This window comes from Pocillopora damicornis, chromosome 4 (assembly GCF_964200805.1).
Source record: "Pocillopora damicornis chromosome 4, jaPocDami1.2, whole genome shotgun sequence".
Taxonomy (NCBI): domain Eukaryota; kingdom Metazoa; phylum Cnidaria; class Anthozoa; order Scleractinia; family Pocilloporidae; genus Pocillopora; species Pocillopora damicornis.
The window spans coordinates 17,269,302-17,289,653 of NC_142673.1; the positions used below are offsets into that span (position 1 = coordinate 17,269,302).

The 20,352-nt window shown below is 35.3% G+C and overlaps 1 protein-coding gene and 1 long non-coding RNA gene across 2 annotated transcripts; one reads left to right on the top strand and one right to left on the bottom strand.

Annotated features, from left to right (window-relative positions):
* Positions 1-1,022: 1,022 nt before the first annotated feature.
* LOC113673543 (protein GPR107) lies at positions 1,023-15,232 on the bottom strand. The gene is made up of 20 exons (XM_089205225.1): positions 15,075-15,232; positions 14,875-14,982; positions 14,678-14,728; positions 12,600-12,700; positions 11,577-11,994; positions 10,517-10,621; positions 9,975-10,022; positions 9,290-9,375; positions 8,864-8,939; positions 7,590-7,663; positions 6,582-6,699; positions 5,783-5,852; positions 5,275-5,335; positions 4,793-4,836; positions 4,632-4,681; positions 4,062-4,109; positions 3,771-3,806; positions 3,383-3,426; positions 2,753-2,836; positions 1,023-2,652 (listed from the first exon to the last, which is right to left on the bottom strand). Exons 1-20 carry the CDS (start codon positions 15,168-15,170, stop codon positions 2,571-2,573), a joined length of 1,800 nt encoding a protein of 599 aa, XP_089061351.1. The 5' UTR covers positions 15,171-15,232; the 3' UTR covers positions 1,023-2,570.
* LOC113673544 (uncharacterized) lies at positions 15,230-17,230 on the top strand. The gene is made up of 2 exons (XR_003446428.2): positions 15,230-15,395; positions 16,835-17,230. It is a non-coding gene; the product is annotated as an uncharacterized LOC113673544 (long non-coding RNA).
* The last annotated feature ends 3,122 nt before the right edge of the window (positions 17,231-20,352 follow it).

Below are 20,352 nucleotides of genomic sequence, written 5' to 3' on the forward strand. Positions count from 1 at the left end.
TTGACTAGCATCTTCTTTCTCCCCACAATATCACCCTTGAATCACACCTTAGGGCCATGAGAATAAAGACATTAATCCCAGCTTATGACGATCCCGATTGTTAAACAAATTCTCCTTATCAGCACCTTTGGATATGTCTTGAAAACAATGGAGAATATGCATGCTGATGTTAGGGTGTATAAGCCTGACCGGGTTTACAGTTCGTGTGAAGACCCAGCATCCTGTTACGCGTTAAATCAAATGTTATGTTGTAGCGAATTTGTACATATTTTTTTTAACATTGATTTCTCACGAATAGGTCTTATATTCCGCACCCATTAATTTACACTGACTTATTCTTTTCGTTTTTCCACGTATCATCTCTACACTTAATGTAGATTACACCGCCCTGTTATATCACGTTTCACGCACCTTTTAGACCTCTTTCCTACGAATTTTTCGATTCTTGTACATACCCTTTGTATTTGGTAGTTTTTGTTTGTCTCGTGGTATTATATATTTTGTCCTTCTTATATAATGGTACGTTTTTGTAAGACTCCTTCTGTTCCTTAGGAATTTACTTCTTCACTTGCGTATGAAAGAGTTTTTAAACTGAATGCTGAGTAAACGTATTAAGTGAAGCGGGCTCTTGTCCCTTCACCTCACTTAAGGGGCCATATTTAGACGATTGAGGCCGTAGGGGCCCAGCCTTGAGCTCAACTTTAACAGATTTGAAATAATACACGATACTGATGACGCCATTAACCAGCCGTTCTGAGTAAGTCTGGAACCCACTCTCAGAACGAATACCCTATATTTTCGTGGCATAGCCATAAGTAAAATTTGAAATGGTGAAAAACGTTGCGTGGTTTGGTAAGGTTTTTACCAGTATAATTACAGTAAATCTGATAAATCGACAGTAATTTAGCGTGATCTGTACTCCTATCGAAACTATATTCGTCAACACTGCGGTCAAAATGTTGTGGACTCACAAGGCTCACCCTCTCTTTTCTTCATCTTACTGAGCAACGAAAAAAGAATGATTCCATTTATGAAACTCTTTTATTCAAGACTTGTTAATCTCGTACAGCCTGAACCTACGTTTTAAATTTAAGAAAAGAACATGTCAAATGGGAAGTAAGGCCTTGCAAAGATCAACTTTAATTCAAATGATCTTTTCCATTGCATCAAAAGGCGTCTTCCCTAAAAGTTTAATAATTGTCGTTGTCTCCAGGAATAATTCATAGCCTCTTCAAATATAAACATATATCTTCTTGGGACGAATACAAAATATCATCATGTCATTTCAATAATATATTGTTAAGAACTACATATTAAGCCATCTTTAAACCCTTTGTTCCCTAAGTGTGATTGGCATCTAATTTCTAATTCCTACAATAGGACCCCTGAATCAAACAGTAAGGTCACGAAAATAAAGGAAATGATCACCAACTACAGAAGCTCTCGATTGTTACACAAATTCTCCTTGACAACTTTTTGGGAAATGTATTGATAAGGTGTTGAGAATATGCATGCTGATGTTATGGTGTAAAGGGTTAAGCACCTCTTTAAAGGGTTGACAGCAAAGCGAACATTTATCGTAAAATCAGAACACATTTCAAACGGGAAATGCGCAAGTGCAACTGCTGCAGAAAGCACCGACAACCACCCAAGTCTGGAATTACCATTTATAATCATAGATAGAAAATCCACAGTGCGAGTGTTAACGTACCTTGCCTAAATACAAGATAGTCAGATTAATCCCAGTCATGAATCAAATGCAGATCAATGTGGAAAAGAGCCCGTTAACCATAAGATCACCGTGTTTCCCACGAAAAAAAGACAAACAAAAAAACAAACGACATAATGTCAAAACCAAGTAAAGACAAAACAAGCCTAACATCTATAATAAATTACACCCCATACCAAATGCTCATTGTTTAAATTAGTTCTAAAGTATATTTGGCGAGCACGCTACTTTGCTTAAGTTTAATAAGCACTTCAGATTCTTATAAATATCTAAGTAAGGTCAGATAGACCATTAATGATTCCTCTTCAATCAAGTATTATTATAGTAATCTATTGCTCAATATGACTTTGTGATTGGCAAGGCACGGCAAAAATTTATCATCTATTTCTAACGACCATGCGATGCAAATAACAGTAAGTAATATTTGAGAGAATAGTTAAATATCTGTGTGTGTGTCATTGGGCACAAACTCATTAGTCTCGCATTAACACGATTACAAGAACAGATATGATATGTTTCAAAATATATCCTCTAACATTTAACCATATGTAACTTACTGGAGATTCAAATCGCTTCTAGAAAGATTAAAATACAAGAGTCACCCCTTGGGGTATGCGTTTTCCCATACGGGGGGGGGGGGGGGGAGGAGGAAGAGAAACAAGTGCTTTCCTAACATTTCGGAGTATGTTGGGGTGTTTTTTTAATTAGCAAATATTTCTTTGTCACTAAAAAGGAAGTCACCAACACACTAGTTCCCAGTCAATCCCCTCCCACCTAAGCTACGCCCCTGGGAAAATCCATCCACTTAGCACACAAAGCAAGTGATTGGTTGTCGCAATTTTTACGCAGTTTCAAATATTCTTTTGCCGTTTGACGACGGCTGCAGTCTCGTCACGCCATTGGCGATTCCTGGATTTGTAACCCTGAAACAATCAAGCAGAAAAATATTTAGCAACAAGCAGGATTCTCTTTGACCTTGAAACGTCGAGCACACTTCGCAAAAAACCAGCATAAAGAACTTACACTTCTTCCATCTCCACTTCGCCATCACTTTCGTCTTGTGGTACATGAAGATAAGGATTGTCCGGAGCAGGTCGGAACTTAAAGCTATATTAACACGTAATAACGGAACAAACATTCATCGTGGTAAAGTCGAAATAAAATACGGCTACTATCACTTTATAACAAAGCATCAATTATTTTCCAATAGATTTAACCTCCTAAGATTGCGGTCAATTTTCTTTGCAGTCTCATTCGAAATATGGAACTGCAGTAATTTTATCGCCTAAACATGATGTGAGAGACCGATGTGAGAGGCCAAGGGGGGAGGGAGGGGAAGGGGGGATTAGCATCATCGCTCCTGAAACCACTAACAGCCCTTCCTAGAAAATTTTGTTCAACAGAATGAAAATTTGCAGCAATTATGGTGAGCATTCTCCAGTTGTATTGGGGATTAGGGAGACAAAAGGTAGTCAGAAGACAAGGGTCATTTTTAAGATCTAGTAACATACATTCATAAAGATCACCGTAGATGTTATAAATTATGTAATCACCCTTCATTGCTGGTGACGACGATAACAATTTATCTCTAATCAACTAACAACACTCTGGATTTGAAACTCGATTAAAGAACTTTAAATATTGTTTTCTTACCCAGTCAGTACAAAGAAGACAAACGATGCTGCATTGTTGAAGAACTGAAATGAAACATGTATTTTTAATAGTTTCAAGAGTTGAAAAGCATAGGTAAGATATTAAACGGGAACGAAATCTTGGCTTCTGCTGCACCAACCACATTTCGTTAGATTTGCTGACATTTTACTGGTATCTGCTGATATTTCTGGGTTTGGGATGCAAAGAGTGTTTTCCAAGAACACTGGACAATGACCCAAGATGGATTAAAAAAGGCACTTTGGTCATACCTAATCTCTAGATGTTGCATCATTGGAATATTGGATCCGTGCTCATCATGAGCACGAAATTCAACAAGAATCAAGATCGAACTTCTTTGATTACTACAAGAACCTGTACCAAAACTTACATCATCCAGCCACATATACTCAAATGGCACTGTTATCTGAAACAAAAACATAAAAACAGTTCAACTACACTAAGCTCTTCAATGAATTCAGGTGAGTGCAGGTAAACCAGTCTTCTCCCCACTGTTTGTGCCCTTAGCAACCCCTTCTCCCAAGGCTCCAAGGGAGTGGCATCAAGAACAAAGTTGCACGTGAACAGCTAAAATAAAACATTCTGTCTTCAAGACTGGTGGAGATTAATAAGTTCCACGGTGGAACTTGCATCTTTTCTTGGTGTCGATGGTCCCACTCACCTTTATCAAATACACAATTATTCTTGTGAAATAGATGTAGCACACAATCTAAAAACAAAGAAAGAATACAGGTGTTTCCAATTAGAAAATGCAAAATATGGAGTGCTGTTAAAAATGTTCGTGTTGTTCACTATGGCGAGACACTATCGCAAAACTATTGTTTGTCTCTAAGTGTAGTCGATTCTAATTTAAACTGCGATGTGTCGACTAAGTCTCGTTTGTGTTCAAAGTAAGTGTCAGCGCGTAAAACAGTGATGGGTTGTATTTCAACAGGATTCACACCAGCCTGTACAGCCAAGCACCTTACTGTGCGAAGGTCTTCATGGGCAAAATATTGACCCAGCTTCACACTCTGAATATGGATGTCTGATACAATAAGAAATTACTGTACTTAGACCATGTAGCCTAAATACGGAACATGGGTAACGGGGGTAAGGGGCACTATACTATTTCCCTATTTTAAGAGAATCATTTAGCGAAAAAAGCAAGCAAATCTTTACTAAAATTCATATTAAATAAATATCATTACAAAGCTGATAAACCCTTTTAAACTTTGAGAGGTCACCTTACCATCACGTAGAAATGTCTAAAAAGCTTTAACTTGGCTAGGTTAAGAGCAGCTGCAAAAAAAGAGAAAATATCCCCAATTAGGTATTTTGAAAAATAGCTTTCTTACTGCAAATGTTGCTGGAAAAAATGTTTTATTATCAGTCATACAACGTGTCTTATACCTTTGCCGTCTGTTTGAGATCCTTCCTGTAAGTGTCTTATCGACCTGAAAGGCAGAAGAGGCGTGGTTACACTTTCAGAAAAAAACACACGATCAGTTTGATTCTTAACAACTTTACAATCCTTTACCAAAACACTTTCAGCCATTAACAACATGTACAGCATGAAAAATGCCAAACAATGTTAATCCTAATCAGTTCAATATTCTTAAAATTCTAGGGTAGAATGTTAAAACAAAACTGTAGTCCTATAGCGTGGCTTAATAGCAAGTTGCCAAGCTAAGATTTTCATATGAATAAATGATTTGTTTCACGATGGGAAGCCATGTGATCAATAAATTGAACAGTGATCACTTCCCTACAACACTTCTTAAGAAAACGACCAAATTGAGAAATTAAATACACAGATACTCTTCGAATCAAAACGAAAGAAATTCCTCCCATTATAAATATAATATTTGGCACTAAAGTTACATCTTACTTACCATACAACAGGAAACAGAATTGCACCACAGCAAAGCAAGTCAACCAAGATGAATAGTTCTTTGTAATAATAGTCAAGGCATTAACTTAACTTAAACACAGCTCTCACTCAAACTCAATTTCGCATCTCTGCCGCTATGTATCATTTTCTTTTGTTGGTATTTACTCTCTGAGAGTTTTTTTTTCCTTGGCCTTTCACATGACCTTGTGGTCTGCAGTCTTTTATTTGCTCAAAGAGGAAAGAAAAGTAGGAGGGAAAGAATGAAGGAAAGGAAGGAGGAAAATGAAAAGCTTGCGAAAATTTTCTGTGACTCCTAAAACTTTAAAAAGAAGACAGTGAAATTTTTGAGGAGAAATGATTAGAACTAATGGAAAAAATCTTCTTAAGTCACATTTAGTCAAATATTACAACACCTTCCCCACCAAATGAGGTGTTTCTTTGTGTTGCCTGATGGCAAAAGTCCAAGATTTACTTTTGATAACAAAATTATTGGAAGTTATTAAAGGATATCCAAGTTGTATACTGTGTGTTTGCTTCCTCAGTTGACTCCATCACAATCTGAGCTGTGTTGGCTAAAATCTACAATGGATAAAAAGGGGAATATTTAATAAGAAACCAAATGCGTGCGACTTGTATGAATAATAAAATAATACTGGTAATTGTTCAAAAAACAACAAAAAAGATATCATGCTCAGCAGCAGACACATGTGGGTCTTAGCATCAAGGGACAAACAGTGCTGCAACTCCTCCACAGGAATTTCAATAAAAGCCAGTTACCAGCAGTCTATTGCCTCTTAAAGCACCTCTGAATGCCTCCTGTTAAGATTTGATTCACAAGACTTCCACAGCACTTGGTAATAATATGTCTGGGCATTCATTGAAACCTCTCTTCAGTTAAAGTGCCACAAAATCTCCCAGGATATGACATTGAAATAGAATAAACAGAAATTCGAGAAACAATAATTAAACACATTATTACAACAAAAATCAGAGACTGCTCTCATGTTCACCATGAGAAACATGAACCATGATAACCTTATATTTGGGAATTATAGATGCGGTAAATGTACTGCATTTGGTATGCTTCTGATATGCTATGACATCAACAAGTCAATCAGAGAGCCCTTTTTACCATCTTAACTAACAAACACAGACTAAAGGTCTGTACCTAATGTAAATGAAAAGTTAAGAGCCCAACACCTTCCCTGCAGAAATGTTAGGGCTTTAGCTTCCATCAGTTTGTGTATATCAGTGAGAAACTTCTTGAAAATATGTTATTAGGTAATGAGGATTGTGCATTATTCTTACCTGCAGTGGTATGACAATCAAGAATATCTTTTTGTCTCTGTCCGACAGCACATGCTTGATGAAAAAGTAACCAGTACCAATAAGGACAATAGTTGTGAACAGTAATGCCCCTTTCAATCTAAAATGGAAAAATAACAGATCTCGCTTACTGGAATGTAATATTAATTCACTCTGGCATTGACTTACACTGTGCTAAACAATCAGTTTTATACCATAAACTAAATATTACACGCAACTAATGTCACAAAAACTTTGCTTTCTTTTCTCTGTTTTAGATGACACAATTTTGCTATGCAATTTTTAAGTACCTTTCCATATAAAACAATAAGCTAAGAAAATTCTATATTATTTCAAGACTACAGCTCCTAGTTGAAAAATATGTCGATTTGTGTCACCTTCAATTAATGTATTAATATTGTGAGGAGGAGTTGCAGGTGCAAGTAAATCACCTCTGGGAGTTACATGTCAAAGGATAGAGTGTGAACACCAAATTATAACCAAAGTTATTTGGAAAAATTGTTTGTAACCCCTGCCCATATCTTTGTCATGTTTCATCAGCTGACATAATCAAAGGTCATTAATGTAATCAACAATGCTAACAAGGCTGTGCTCTTAAAAGATTAACCAGGTGCGTGAAGACTTTGGTCTCAAAATCTGAAGAGCCCAGCTCTTTATCCTTTCACTCCCAAGATCTCATTAGTAATTCTCTTTACTGTCTGCCATACAATTCTCATTTTAGTTCAGAGAATTTGGTAATGGATCAACCAATAATCCTCTAATTGATATTTTCATTTATTGTAATGAATTGTCTGCTTGGTATTGTGACAATGAATTCTGTCTCAGTCAATCATGAGAACAGTATTGCACAGTCACCAAAGGTACAAATTAATGGCCTATGGCGCCTGGCCTGATGAGAACAGTATTGCACAGTCACCAAAGGTACAAATTAATGGCCTATGGCGCCTGGCCTCTGCTAGAGCACAGCCCTGACTGACTAATAAAGCTTACAGATGTGTGATGTAGTAGAGCACTTCCCAAGATTCCTCTGGTTTACCATCTCTACTAATAAAGTGATAATTTACCTGTTCAGAGAAAAAATATAAAGTTTCATGTCTAAAAGTTATCCAAAAGTACACGTTTACCCTCATCCAGACATTCCCAGAGTACAAAGATATATTTTGCATGTTTCTCTTTTGTACAACATGTATGATGGGACAAAACTTAATTTGAGATGTTAACCAAAAGACAAACTTCATAAAAATTGATAACACTTAACATCAAACTACAAAGAAAGTCTAAAGCAGCACCAAAGTAAGCCACATGTACACATGCACCTTTTTAGGTGATATTACAATGTTTCATCTGAGTTAGTATTGCTTCAGTCAAGAAAATGCAATTTCAATGCTAATAATATGCATGAAAAAAAAATTAAGTGCCACTCGTGGGCTGGAAATGAGAGCATTTTGAATGCAACACAAGTGTAAATTACAAATAACATGCACATGCTGTCAAAAGTTTGTGGGTCCTAACTTTCTGTGATGCTTTTTCATGTAAAATCGTAGTGATATAAACAAGTGCTGATCAACTTCAAAGCACTTGGTTACATTTTGCTCTGCAGTTTTTTAATTCCCTGTGTTTTTTCATTCCCAAAAATAAGAGATTAACTTTTGGGAAATTTCTATCTGTCTGAATTTTACTTTTTTGACTAAAAATGATGAAAAACCCGATTTTTTAACCTAAAAATGGGGGTTGACTTATACACGAGTTCAACTTATACAAGTAAATACCGTAATTACAAGTAACAACACAATTTCTCATGCAATTTGCTGTAAATAAGTACTTAAAAGACAACAAAATTGCTTGAACCCACAGGGAAATTTACTTGTGCTTATTGACACTAAATTGCTCTTGAAACCATATAATTAAGAAAAATAGCTGTCATTTTCATGACTAAGGATAATGTTACATCTAAATCATAAAAGTAGCATTTCACCCAAATCATCTAAGTAAATGATAAACACAAATAAGAAAAGTATCGGTAAACAGGAAACATTTTAACCCATCAATTATGCAAGATGATATATGTGCTTCATTGCAATAAAAATAATGTCCAGTACTTGTTGGAACCATGTTCTTCGCTACAACAGGGATTATTTTTTTTTGCCATGAACTTTTTGAATGGTATTGTCCCACAATCATACGGGAAATTAAAATTGGCAAAACCGTGTGACCTATTGGCCATTTATGATACAATTTGACAACAGGTAGCACAAGATACTTACTGCTTGAAACATCAGATCGAGAGATTTTAAAAGGATCAGGATGAACATCATGTAATGTACTTTGTATGTGAAATCCCTATTACAGAAGCAGAACAAGGTCACATACACTCACAGACAATAGCTATAAATGTGTGAATTAAGATCAAATTTTCTATTCAGCATGGTGGTATCCTCAGAAAAACGAATATATGCTCTTTACAGTACAGTTTATGACTATATAATTCATGTCTAAAAATGATATTTTTTGTGATAGAAGTAAGTCAATGAAAGAACTGAATTCACTGTGAATCTCTGTTGTAATATTTTATAAATAATAATATATACAGGACAAAATCTTAATTTCACATATAACAAATGCCCCGTCAGCCAGTCAATTTATGAATGTAATTAATACAAGAAGCTGCTCAAAGGGTTATTTCAACTTACTTGTTCTTTTGAAGAACATGAAGCCAGTAAATTGCTGTTCCAAAGAAGAGCACAGATAGAATACCAAACATATATGGTAAAGGTTCCTGTGTTAGATTAATGACAGAAATTTAGCACAGGTGCAGTAAATGATCTTAGAACTTGTTTAGCAAATGGACTCAAAAAAAGGAACCTTCATAATACAGTGCAGCGGTCAAACATTAAAAACAAGAAAAGAAAAAAAAAACTAAAGGGAAAACATTCCCCTTCTCTACACCTACAAGGGTTGAATGGCCATCTTCAAGTGGTTGGACTGTATTTTACAGAAAAACTTAGGACTGAGTCGTAACATTGTACTCTGCATTTTAACTTAACACACTAACACAAAGTAGCAATGAATACATTGAAGGGGAAAGTTTCCAATGAAACCAGGGTCATTTGTTGGTGGAGATAATTTGGTTTTATGAACTGAGTTGATAAATGTATATTGGCCACTGTAAAGAGTTTCTTAAGCTGATGTTTTAAATGGTGGCCCATTGTTGAATTGGAGCAAAATACAGCTTTGTACTACTCAAAGAAAATAGTAATCATGAAGTTTATATACAAGTTGTAGTTTAAAGTGTAAAATAATATATTTTTTGGGGAAAAAGGATCTCAAATTATGACATACAAATTACAGCAGCGTGCAGTGTAATACTGCCCTCACCTCTCCAGCAGACAGAAAGTTTTTACCATTTTTCTCTTTGATGTCAATCTATTGGTAAGATGGATTGAAATTAAAAAAATAATTATATTTTATTTAAACCCAAACATATGAGAAAAATATTCAAAAGAATATTATATTTCATTGAATGAAATTATTTTGGTGCTACACTTCACATGAATCTCAACTTCAGCTTGTGTTAAAGCAACTCAAAATTCAGAAACAAAATTACATAAATTAATTTTAATATGTATTTGTATGTATTTGTAGACGTAATTTTAAGTAGAATGAAAATACCTTTTACACACATGGTTCTGCAATCAGTATGCATATTTTCTAAACTGCTCTCCATAAATTTTAATAGTTGCTGACAAGGAGAATTTGTTTAATCAAGAGCTTTCTTGGTTCATGATCATTTCTTTAAATCTTTTGACCTTAATGTGTGATTCAGGAATGACTTGTAAGGAGAAATTAGATGTTAGTCACTCTTGGGGGTTAAATGGTCAAATCTAAGGATGCATCAATAAGAATATCAAGTACATCACCTCAATATTCACAGTAGCTGTGTTTTTTACACCTGTTATGGGACAGATATGAAAATACAAGTTATACAATCCCTCCTCAGCCTTCCTCTGAATCTTGACTGTGAACTATAAAAAAATTACAGAGGGACATTGGCTTATAGTTAAAAATCATCAATACCTTCACTCTCTATTGTGCTATCCATGTAAATCTTCTTGTGGCTGATTAAAAAGTAAATTAAGTGCTACTTTGCTGGACAGAAATAAGAGCCTTAAACTGCCATGCTGAAAGCATGCCAGATCTTTTTTGGTAGGTCAAAAGAAGATTTGAATGTTTTTTGTCTTTGTTTTTGCCTTTGCACACTTCTTGTGCAATCGATATCATGCTCAGCTAAGGTTGTAGGGAGTATTTAGAAACTGGATGCCAACTTTCTGGTAAATGAAGTAAATGTAATATTTAATGGAATGACAAATCTCATATTTGATTGTTTAAAAATATAATACAGGCAGCGATTTTGCTCACTACTTTCAACACCACCCAACCAGCAAAATGCTTGTGCTTACAGCATGTTCAACCATTATATAAGGTGTATGCATTTCTTATTTAAAAGTTACATTATTAGTTCAAGTGATCATGTGATAGCTGATGAAGGTGAAGCCTAAATATAGTATCATGCATAGAAAATGGAGAGAAAATAGCGTAATTGTTTAACAATAAATCTACTCATAACTCCCAACTGAACAAGAAAACAAGCTCATATTTATTTATTTATTTATTTATTTATCTATCTATTTTGTTAACTGACAACTGTATGCTGTTAGGCTACTAATTCTACTTACTATCTATCAGGGAATAGATAGCAAGAAGCATAGCCAATCGCAATTGAATGCTAGTAGTTTTACACTTTGTCTAATGATTGATATTATGAGTAAACCAACTCTTTTCCCAACCACTGATTGTCACAACTGGATTCCAGGTAACTTACAATAACAGATAAGTAACCAATTATCAAAGTGGTACATACATGTACACTGTGGCACCTACATAAGATGAGGAAAAGAGAAGAAAATCAATTAAACTTACATTTCCAGAATACACATTCTCAGACATGGATTCATTGATCTTCTTTTGCATCAAAAGCAATTTTTTTTCTTTGCTTTTAGTAAGTGTTGTTGGATTCGTACTATCTGCTGCCCTTCTCCTCCTATTTTGTTCCTTCATCACAGAAGTCTCGTTTCCAATGGAGGAAGGTTGAACAGTACTTGAAGTATCAGTTGTTGCTGTGTTCTTTGGAGGAGTGTTAGAGGTTGCTTTCGCAACAGTTGTTGATGCTTGTGTTGTAGTATGATCAGAGGATGGAGATGAACTTGAAATACTCTCTCCTTCCTTACTAGACGAGGTAGTTTTAGCTTCCATAATTTCTGGTTCTGGTTCTGGTTCTGGTTCATATTTATCAATAGTCAGGTTTTCAAAGTCATGTCCAAATTTTGTGATAATGATCCTGACCATCAACAAAAACAAGAATAAAACAGTTAATTGGAATTGACTGAGGAAAAAGTGTCTGTAACTGTACAACAACAAGCTAAGTACATGTAGGAAAGAAAAAAGAGAAGCACATGGCAATGCCCTGGCAAACCTCCTCTGTGCTTCCCAAATCCACAAAGGAGTTAGTTTAGACTTGGCCTAAATTATATTTACCCCTTAATAAACAAATATTAACATTGTCAAGCACAACAGGCACTAGCTCAATTATGCAGAGACATGTAGACTTACTTAATGCATGTACACCACAAATAATATTGATCTACCTCTGAACTAAAGAACTGTTTTCAGATTTAATCACAACAGTCACTAAATGTATGTGTAGCAAGATATCAACAAATGACACTTCAAAGGAAAAACTGTCTTAGTAAAAAAAAAAAAAATTAAGTGATCCAAAAGGCAGATCTCTTGAAAAAATCCAAAAAAAATAGCAATAAGCGAAACGCTAATCATTAATAATATTTATTTTGTGTATATTCCATACAATGATCAAATAAGCATGACAATACTAGAACTGGAGGCAATAAAAGACACAACATTAGACAAAATGTAAATGTATCTTACTCTGGTCCACTGAGATCAAATTTGAGAATTGCCAATGATATCTGGTTCACATTAGTAATCTTCTCTGGATCATTGAGAACACATTTATCAGAATGTTGCTCCTGAAAAAGTTCATGAAATAAATTAAATCAAACCTACAAGTTTGTGGAAAAATAAATAGATAAATTGAAGTTTATGCACATGTACTATATATATTTATATAATAAATAAGTAAATGAATAAGCAAAATAACACATGCATTTTTATTGGGTCTTATGATCTATTGAAAAACAGACACATAGATAATGTCACTATTAATGATATTTAGCTGCTATCTTATATAAAACAATTAGATTGCCTATTGCCATGGGTCTGTTCAGTAACAGATTTCAAAAGATGTCAAAATGTGGTAAGAACATTAGTGATGTACTCAGCTGTGCCTTGTACCACTTTTTTGTGGTTCTTGCTACATTTTGACGTCATCTGTGATCTATCACTGAAAAGTCACACAGCAGAGTGAAGTACGATGTGGATTTCTTATACATTATGTAATTAAGACAGGCAGACCTTTCCATTTAAATTTTTTTGCATCTGTTAGTGTGTAAGGAGAAGAACCTTTTTTTATTTACTTTTAAATGATTGCATTTATATATGGTGCAGTTCAATTTCATTCCCAAGTACAAAATTTTATCTCCAGTATGACTGTTGATATTTTCCTTAACCTCATAATCCTGTTTACTCACTATAAAATTAATTCTAAGAACAAAGCAGTAATTTTTTCCTCGTGTGCACAAAAAACAACCAGGGCCCAGTTGTATATCGCAGATAATGCTAACCAATGGATAAATCGCTATCCAGCAAATAAGTGATGGCATATAGCATTATTTACCAGACAGAGATTCATCCAATGAATGGTGTTATCTGACCTCCGAACAACTGGGGCCAGATGGAAAAGTGTTTGTCCACATTAGCACAATCCCCCTCCCAGAAGACCTTTAATCATCTCAAAAGACATGTCCACATAGAGGCTAATGAAAATATATAATTAGAGCATTTACAACAATATTCTCAAAAAGGTTCCAAAATCAAACAGTTTCTGTCCACACTAAAATGCAAAGCTGGGTGGTGATTCATCATTTATCCCCTTAACCCTTTAATTCCTTAAAGTGATTAACATGTGACTTCTCCTTCTTAAATCCAAACATTACCATGCAAACAGCTGACAAGGGTACTCAAATTTATCAGGTAGAGGTTATTCTCTTGATCAAACACAAAATTCTTGTAATAAATTTAAAAGGAAATGAGTAGCAGCAAGAGGGGAAACTTGCAGTCAGATTTTAGGAGTTAACCCTCTAACTCCCAGAAGTCTGTGATTAACATGTAACTTCTCCCTATAATATCAATACATTATCTAGCAAACAGGTAATGAGAATACTCAACCTGATACAGGTAAAAGTTGTTATCTTGATCTATCACCAACTAATTGTAATTAATTTACAGGCAAATGAGTAGAAGCTAGAAGGGAGAATTTAGAATCAGACCTTTCTCTATTTTGAAAAGAAAATTTTTTGGATTATTGTGGACAGTAAGCCTATGGGTTGCAATAAAATGGCATCTCTCAAGTAATATCATAAACAGGCCCTCAAAAAATTAAAAACCAAAAAGATATATACTGTGTAATTAACATAAATATAACTTCAAAAGTTCATTTCTACCGTTTAATACTCATTGTAAGTAATGTTAGAAGCTCATATTCACAATTGGAAAAACCGGAGCCCTTAGAGTTTGTGGTGATTTGTGTCTCCATATCACAGAATCACCCGTACCACACTTCCAAAGTTCTAAGATGTTCCTTACAGCCAACGTAAGCAGTTGGGAAGTTTCCTCATTGTACTCACGGCGACAAACTTAACGGGTCGATCCGAAATTAATAACGGCACAGCGACTAGACCCTTTTCTGCAAATGCTACAGGCCAAACAGTTTTTCATGTCGTTGCTTCCCTTTGAACGAGTCAGACCTTTGTAACATATATTAGTTTTTAGTGTCACACCTGATTGCTCAACCCCTATCGGTAAAATATACACTAAGTTGTTCGTACCATGTAAGGGGAAATACCATCACTTCCAGTCTTTTCCAGGGAAAAACCGAACTGAAAGGGAATCGACAACCGAAAGTTAACAATTGGCTTGAGTATTCAGCTAAATTCGCTGCCTGAGCTTTTTAATGCGAAAAGCTAAATTCAACTAAGTTATTGAAATTTTGCGCCCTCACTGCTCGATATCAAAATATACTTACGATTGCGGAATTTTTCCCCTTAAACCGCATATTGGTAAAGTTCACTTTGAGAACTCCATTCTGAAGAAATCCGAACTTACTCAACTCGATCGTCTGTCTAGTTTCATCCTATAAATTGCACGTATAAAAACAAGCGATAAATAAAAGATTAAGGGAACAAAAACACTGTAGAATGATCTAATTTCATTAAAAGACTATACCTTTAGTTGTATTCGATGATTTCTACCCAGAGTAAAGGGAACAAATAGAATAAATACGCAAAAAACAAACGTATTTCCACTAAAGGCAGTCGCCATTTTGTTGAGCCATCGAGGGTAAGGAATATGACGTCACTACTCTTTTCCAGTCCTTTGACGGAGACAACTTGTGTGAATTAACCAAACGAAAACAACATGGTAGACATCTTTGGAGACGAGCAAACATTTTACTTCGCTTTTTTTACCTTCACACTAGCCACGATTGTGGCTGCTTTTATCCTTTCTAGGTTTATAACTCTCAACCCATCGTATCACAACTAAAAGGTAAAGTTGATAGTGATAGAAAAAAATAGACAGCGAACCATCACTGCTTGACTTAATAATATTCTAGCTGCGAGGAAGCTCCAACGTGGGATTTTTTCAATTAGGACCATTTTCCTTTTCTTTAAATTTACATAAGCGTAGAAATTATTATTTCTTGAGCCAGCAATTTTTTGTTTTTTTATATTGTGGTCAGTGTTCTGGTATTCTTTTCTTCTTGGTAAATGCGTAGCCTCTATGTACATGTAAGCTTGCTGTCAAAGAAGCGTCCGTTTGCTTGACACCTGTTATGAATTTGTAAATTTAGGTTTTGGTTTTTTGATAAGGTACTTTAAGGGAAGAGTTAATGACAATTTTATCATTATCTTTGTGAAATCTTCCAAACTCGTCCATGGCTCTTTGTGGAGGAATTGCAACTCGTATATAATTATAAGCTTAGGTCTTTACAATTTCCTATTTCACTTACTTTTGTTGCCACTTGCCGCACAGCTTGGTAGGAAAGGGTTAATAGGTTGAAGTGAATACAGATTACAAAAGTGTGAGTGGGAAAAAGTTCACCTTCTCTAATGTTTTAGAGAAGTTTTGTTTTCTCTGCTTTATGTTCCATGGCATGCCTGATGTGGGTGTGATGTGGATGTGGGTGATGTTGGGCATAATGCTATAGTCCGAGTATCAAACTTCATTTTGGCATAACAACTTAAATTCTTAAAATTTCCCTTGATGCTACAGTTAAACAAGAGGCAAAATCTGCAACCTGAGTACTGTCTGCAGAAAGCCTGCTCCCTACGTGTAGCTTACACTTTGAGAATTTAATCCCATTAAGTGATGTGTTTTGAAGTTTAGTAAGCCTTTTGTCCTTGATAAGTTTTACCAGTTGTTAGAAGAATTGGGGGAAGGGGGTTGAGGTTGAAGGGCTCTTAAAATCTCTTAGATTGAATACAGCAATATGCCATGTTTTTGTGTTACTTAAGTGTAGACAGTGGCCTTCATTTTGCAGAAAAAATGTACTCAAATATTTTTTTTCTGAGTGAGAGAGATAAGTGTCTTCTTTAAGAACACAACACGGTGGCTTTGTCAGGGTTTGAATAGGGACTAGTGGTCTCATTCAAAGTCCTGTATGCTTTAACCATTCTGCATCTTTCACTGATAGTATTGAAGTGTCCTGGAAAATAGTTAGGCTGAACATGGGTTTAGTCTCAGGTGTTGTTAGAAATATGTTTGAATATGATCAGATACAGAACAGAAATAGAAGAGTCTTCAGGCCACTTACCTCTCACATTGATTTTTATAGTACCCTTTTATCTCCTGATTTTTGATTTGAGGAAAAGTTTGATAGAATATCAAAGAAATTGTACATGTATTGCCTTTGTTGTGTACTTAATAAAGGAAAAAGTTTAGTTTTACTCTGGGCTAATTTTTTTGTCAATCTCCTGTCATGTTAGAGTCTCAAACTGCCAGAAGATGAAATTAGCTGCACACAAGGAATCTGCAGATACATGTAAAGATATTCCTCGCCGGTATAGCTGATATCATCGAAAGAACTGTGTTGTCCCTCCACAAGGAGAAATATCCTGAAAGAATTTAGCAATATAACTAATTAGATGCACGTATTGTACTTCATGGTTCAGTTCAGTTCTTGTCTGTTGATATGATAAGAAATAAGACTCTAAAGAAAAGTATTCCTCAGTCTTGCAAGAATATGACTACAGCTCTAAGTGGATGACATAGATTGTTTTGCTTATGGTATATTGTAAAAATTGAAAATTTATTTATTTACATTGCACAAGTTGTATTTAAAACCTTGTTTGTGGCTATCAATAAAAATAGTGTTCAAAGTGTAAGTGTGCGATTTTAACTGTAAAGACTGCCAGTCTTTCTTCTGTGGCACCAAACTTAACAGAAACCACTAGGCAAATTGGAAGGAAATCTTTGCTTGGGCATTAAACAATCCGGCTTTCTGGTGTCTGCTTGAGATATGAAGAAACACACATGACAAGAATTATGGAGACAAATACATCAGTAGAAACTTTGAAGAAACAAGATTGAAACTAAACCCCATGACTATCTCAACTTTAAAAAAAATGTCACATTTAAATGTTTTTTTTTTTTTTATTTTGAAGAAAGAGTCAAACTGGGAAGGGGAATGAACTTTATTGAACGTGGCTACCTTCCTTAGAGCCTTAAAAGAATACTTTTCAATGACTCTGTACCTACCCCTCCCCCCACCTATTGAAATGGTCGAAATAGAAAAAAAAAATCGTCAGTGATCATCATCCTTGTTTGAATTTGTTTTATACAGGAACGGATGCTTTCATCTCTTTCATTTTTTTCAAAGCTTTCTCCAGAGCTCTTTTGTTTTGTGTTAGTCAAACTAAATTTACTAGAACGTTAGGTTTGGTTAAAATATGGCTGCCCTGATCACTTGAGCATCTCATTGGATGATTGGAGCTGCAGATTAACAAAAATGCTCTTCAATGGGATTTAAACCAATGTGGTCTTAGATAGAGTGTGTTTCTAGGGGGACATAACCACACAAGGTTATAACCTTTCAAAACTGAGTAGTGAAGAAAGAGAGGGAACCAAAGCCGGTATACAATGCGAGTCGATCCTAGTTATTCAAATCTCATTTACGTGGTTCACCCTTTGAGACCCAGAAGTGATTCACAAACAATTTCTCCTTACAATATCCATCCACTATCCAACAAACAGGTAATTAGAGTACTCAAATGTTTCAGGCAGAAGTTATTATCTTGATCTAACACCAAATTCTTGCAACTTATTTACAAGGAAATGTGTAGCAGCTAGAGGGGAGAATTAACAGTCAGATCCTGCGAGTTAAAGACTTAAATTTAAAGCAACAAGTCCCGAATATTCAACAATGAGACTATGAGCTCACGATTTCTTATCACGCGATAGTTAATGAGAGCTAATACTGAATCCACTATCATGCATAGGTTTCTATAGTAGATAATCCCATTGTTTGAAAATAACTCGAGACGTTGTTAAAACCTTAACAACAAGACAGACTCATGTTTTTTTTATCCATTTATTTTGTTTACAAACAAACCCAAATAGGCTACTTGCTCTCCTCAATATGTATTACAAAGTAGATAGCAATTAGCGTAACCAATCAGAATGTAACATTTGTCATAGAACATCCAATAGACTTAAGTGGTATTACGCCAATTCGTGATGCATACAGATAGTGATTTAAATGAGTAGCGAGTTCCGTGACCTATTCATGTCATTGTTCAATCAAAGCACGAGCCCGTCTTTTTGTTAAGTTTTGAACAACTAGTAGGTGTATACTAGTACACACCTGGATTATGTGCTTGAGAATCCTCTCCGTGGGGTAGTAGATGAGGAACCAACCCTAATTCTCAACCGGAAATATAGTTCTACGTGATCAGACATGCCACCTTCACCGATTAAAAATATGGCAAACATGAATAAAATGCAATATTGCCCTTGGGTAAGTTTTTTTTATGTCTTGTTAAAAGGCTGTCTAGACCGGATTAGTCTGTATTGAATGAAGTAGACAATCGTGAGGCATTTCTATCGCTATTATGAAAAGAGTTCTATAGTTATTACAAAAAGAGAATCGTATTTTGGTGCTGACTTTCGTGGCACGTCAATTGTCAAAGGCGTTCAGAAATTTTTTGTTTGGCAGTACATTTCTAATTTTTGACTTTCTATTAGTTTTTATGTCATTGTTTTTTTTTTTTGTTTGTTTTTTTTTTATCAGTTACAAATTTTCGATTTTCTCGTCACTCATGTTTTCTGATTCCCCGCAGCTGAAATGACACAATGTACTTCATGGCTGGCGTGCAAATAGGAGGAAACGGGGAGTACATAATTTGAGTGCATAGCTGCAGTTGTTGGTATTTTATCCTACATTTCCTTCCCTTGCCTTCCTTTGCCTGGAGGTTAATTTAAGCAGACATAGAGCAAAGTATTTCACGTTGAGAAAATTGATCAGAAAACAGGAAGGACAACAAGAAATATTTTACGAGGGGGCCCCAAGATAATATAGGAAAATTTTCAAGTTTTCACATTTTTAAGAGGGAACTTCAACCACATGAGTATGGCGTGTGATCCTTCCATGGTGCCAATCTCGGTTTTCAAGTGCCTATCAATTGCTAATATTGTAATCTGTGATCTTGTGAAAGGGATTAAGCATCACGACGGAGAGGGGAGGGGCAAGGGAGCAGATGTCCGGTTTCTCGATGTGCTATGAATATACCATTGAGAAATTTCTCGATCGACTCTCCACAACATTCTTCCCGCTCTCACTCGCTTGGAGATCCTTTAGGTTCATTTCAAGAATATAACTTGTATTTTTTAATGCAAGAGCTCTTACGAAACCAAGAAGAGTGAGAAAAGAACGACTTTCAATTATTTGCGTGTCGACTTTTTAACGAGTCCTTCAGTAGGTTCGGTCCTTTACGTCACATAACAATTATTTATTTTAGTTCGGGTGGTAAACATCGCTTTTTTTTTTTGATAATGAAATTGCAACATTTTTGGCATAAGAACAAAAATGTGGATCGTAAGTGCTTTCTTCCTTACATCTTTGAGTAATTTGCATCTTTATTACTGGGAGACAACAGATCACTGCACTTTCTCAGTAGGATCTCGTTGAACCATTTGCAGAAAATAGGTTATTTTGGCGTGATCATTTTTTATTCTTACTGGGTGTACTAAAGAAAAATTTTCACGATTTTTTCTGAACAACGAGCAGTTTTTTTATTTGGCCTTATTTAATTGAAAAAAAAACTGCCTGTCTGTTTTGTCTCGTTTTTTTTTTTCAGTTCCGTCAGGAGCCCATTACTGGCTCCGGGTCCCGCATATAATTTATACCAAATGTTCGGAGAGCTTCTCGCCGTTCAGATTACAAACGTCAATTATCTATCAAATTCATCTATGTACGAATAAAAATGAAAATGAGAAATTTGTGAAA

Bases quoted from the DNA above. Each gene is read 5' to 3' on its own strand.
- LOC113673543 (XM_089205225.1), bottom strand. From the start codon at position 15,170: ATGGCGACTGCCTTTAGTGGAAATACGTTTGTTTTTTGCGTATTTATT. The intron at 9,376-9,974 runs GTGAGGGCAGTA...AATCTAACACAG, and splicing joins ACTTTCTGTCTGCTGGAGAG to GAACCTTTACCATATATGTT. The intron at 3,807-4,061 runs GTGAGTGGGACC...TTTTTGTTTCAG, and splicing joins TAATTGTGTATTTGATAAAG to ATAACAGTGCCATTTGAGTA.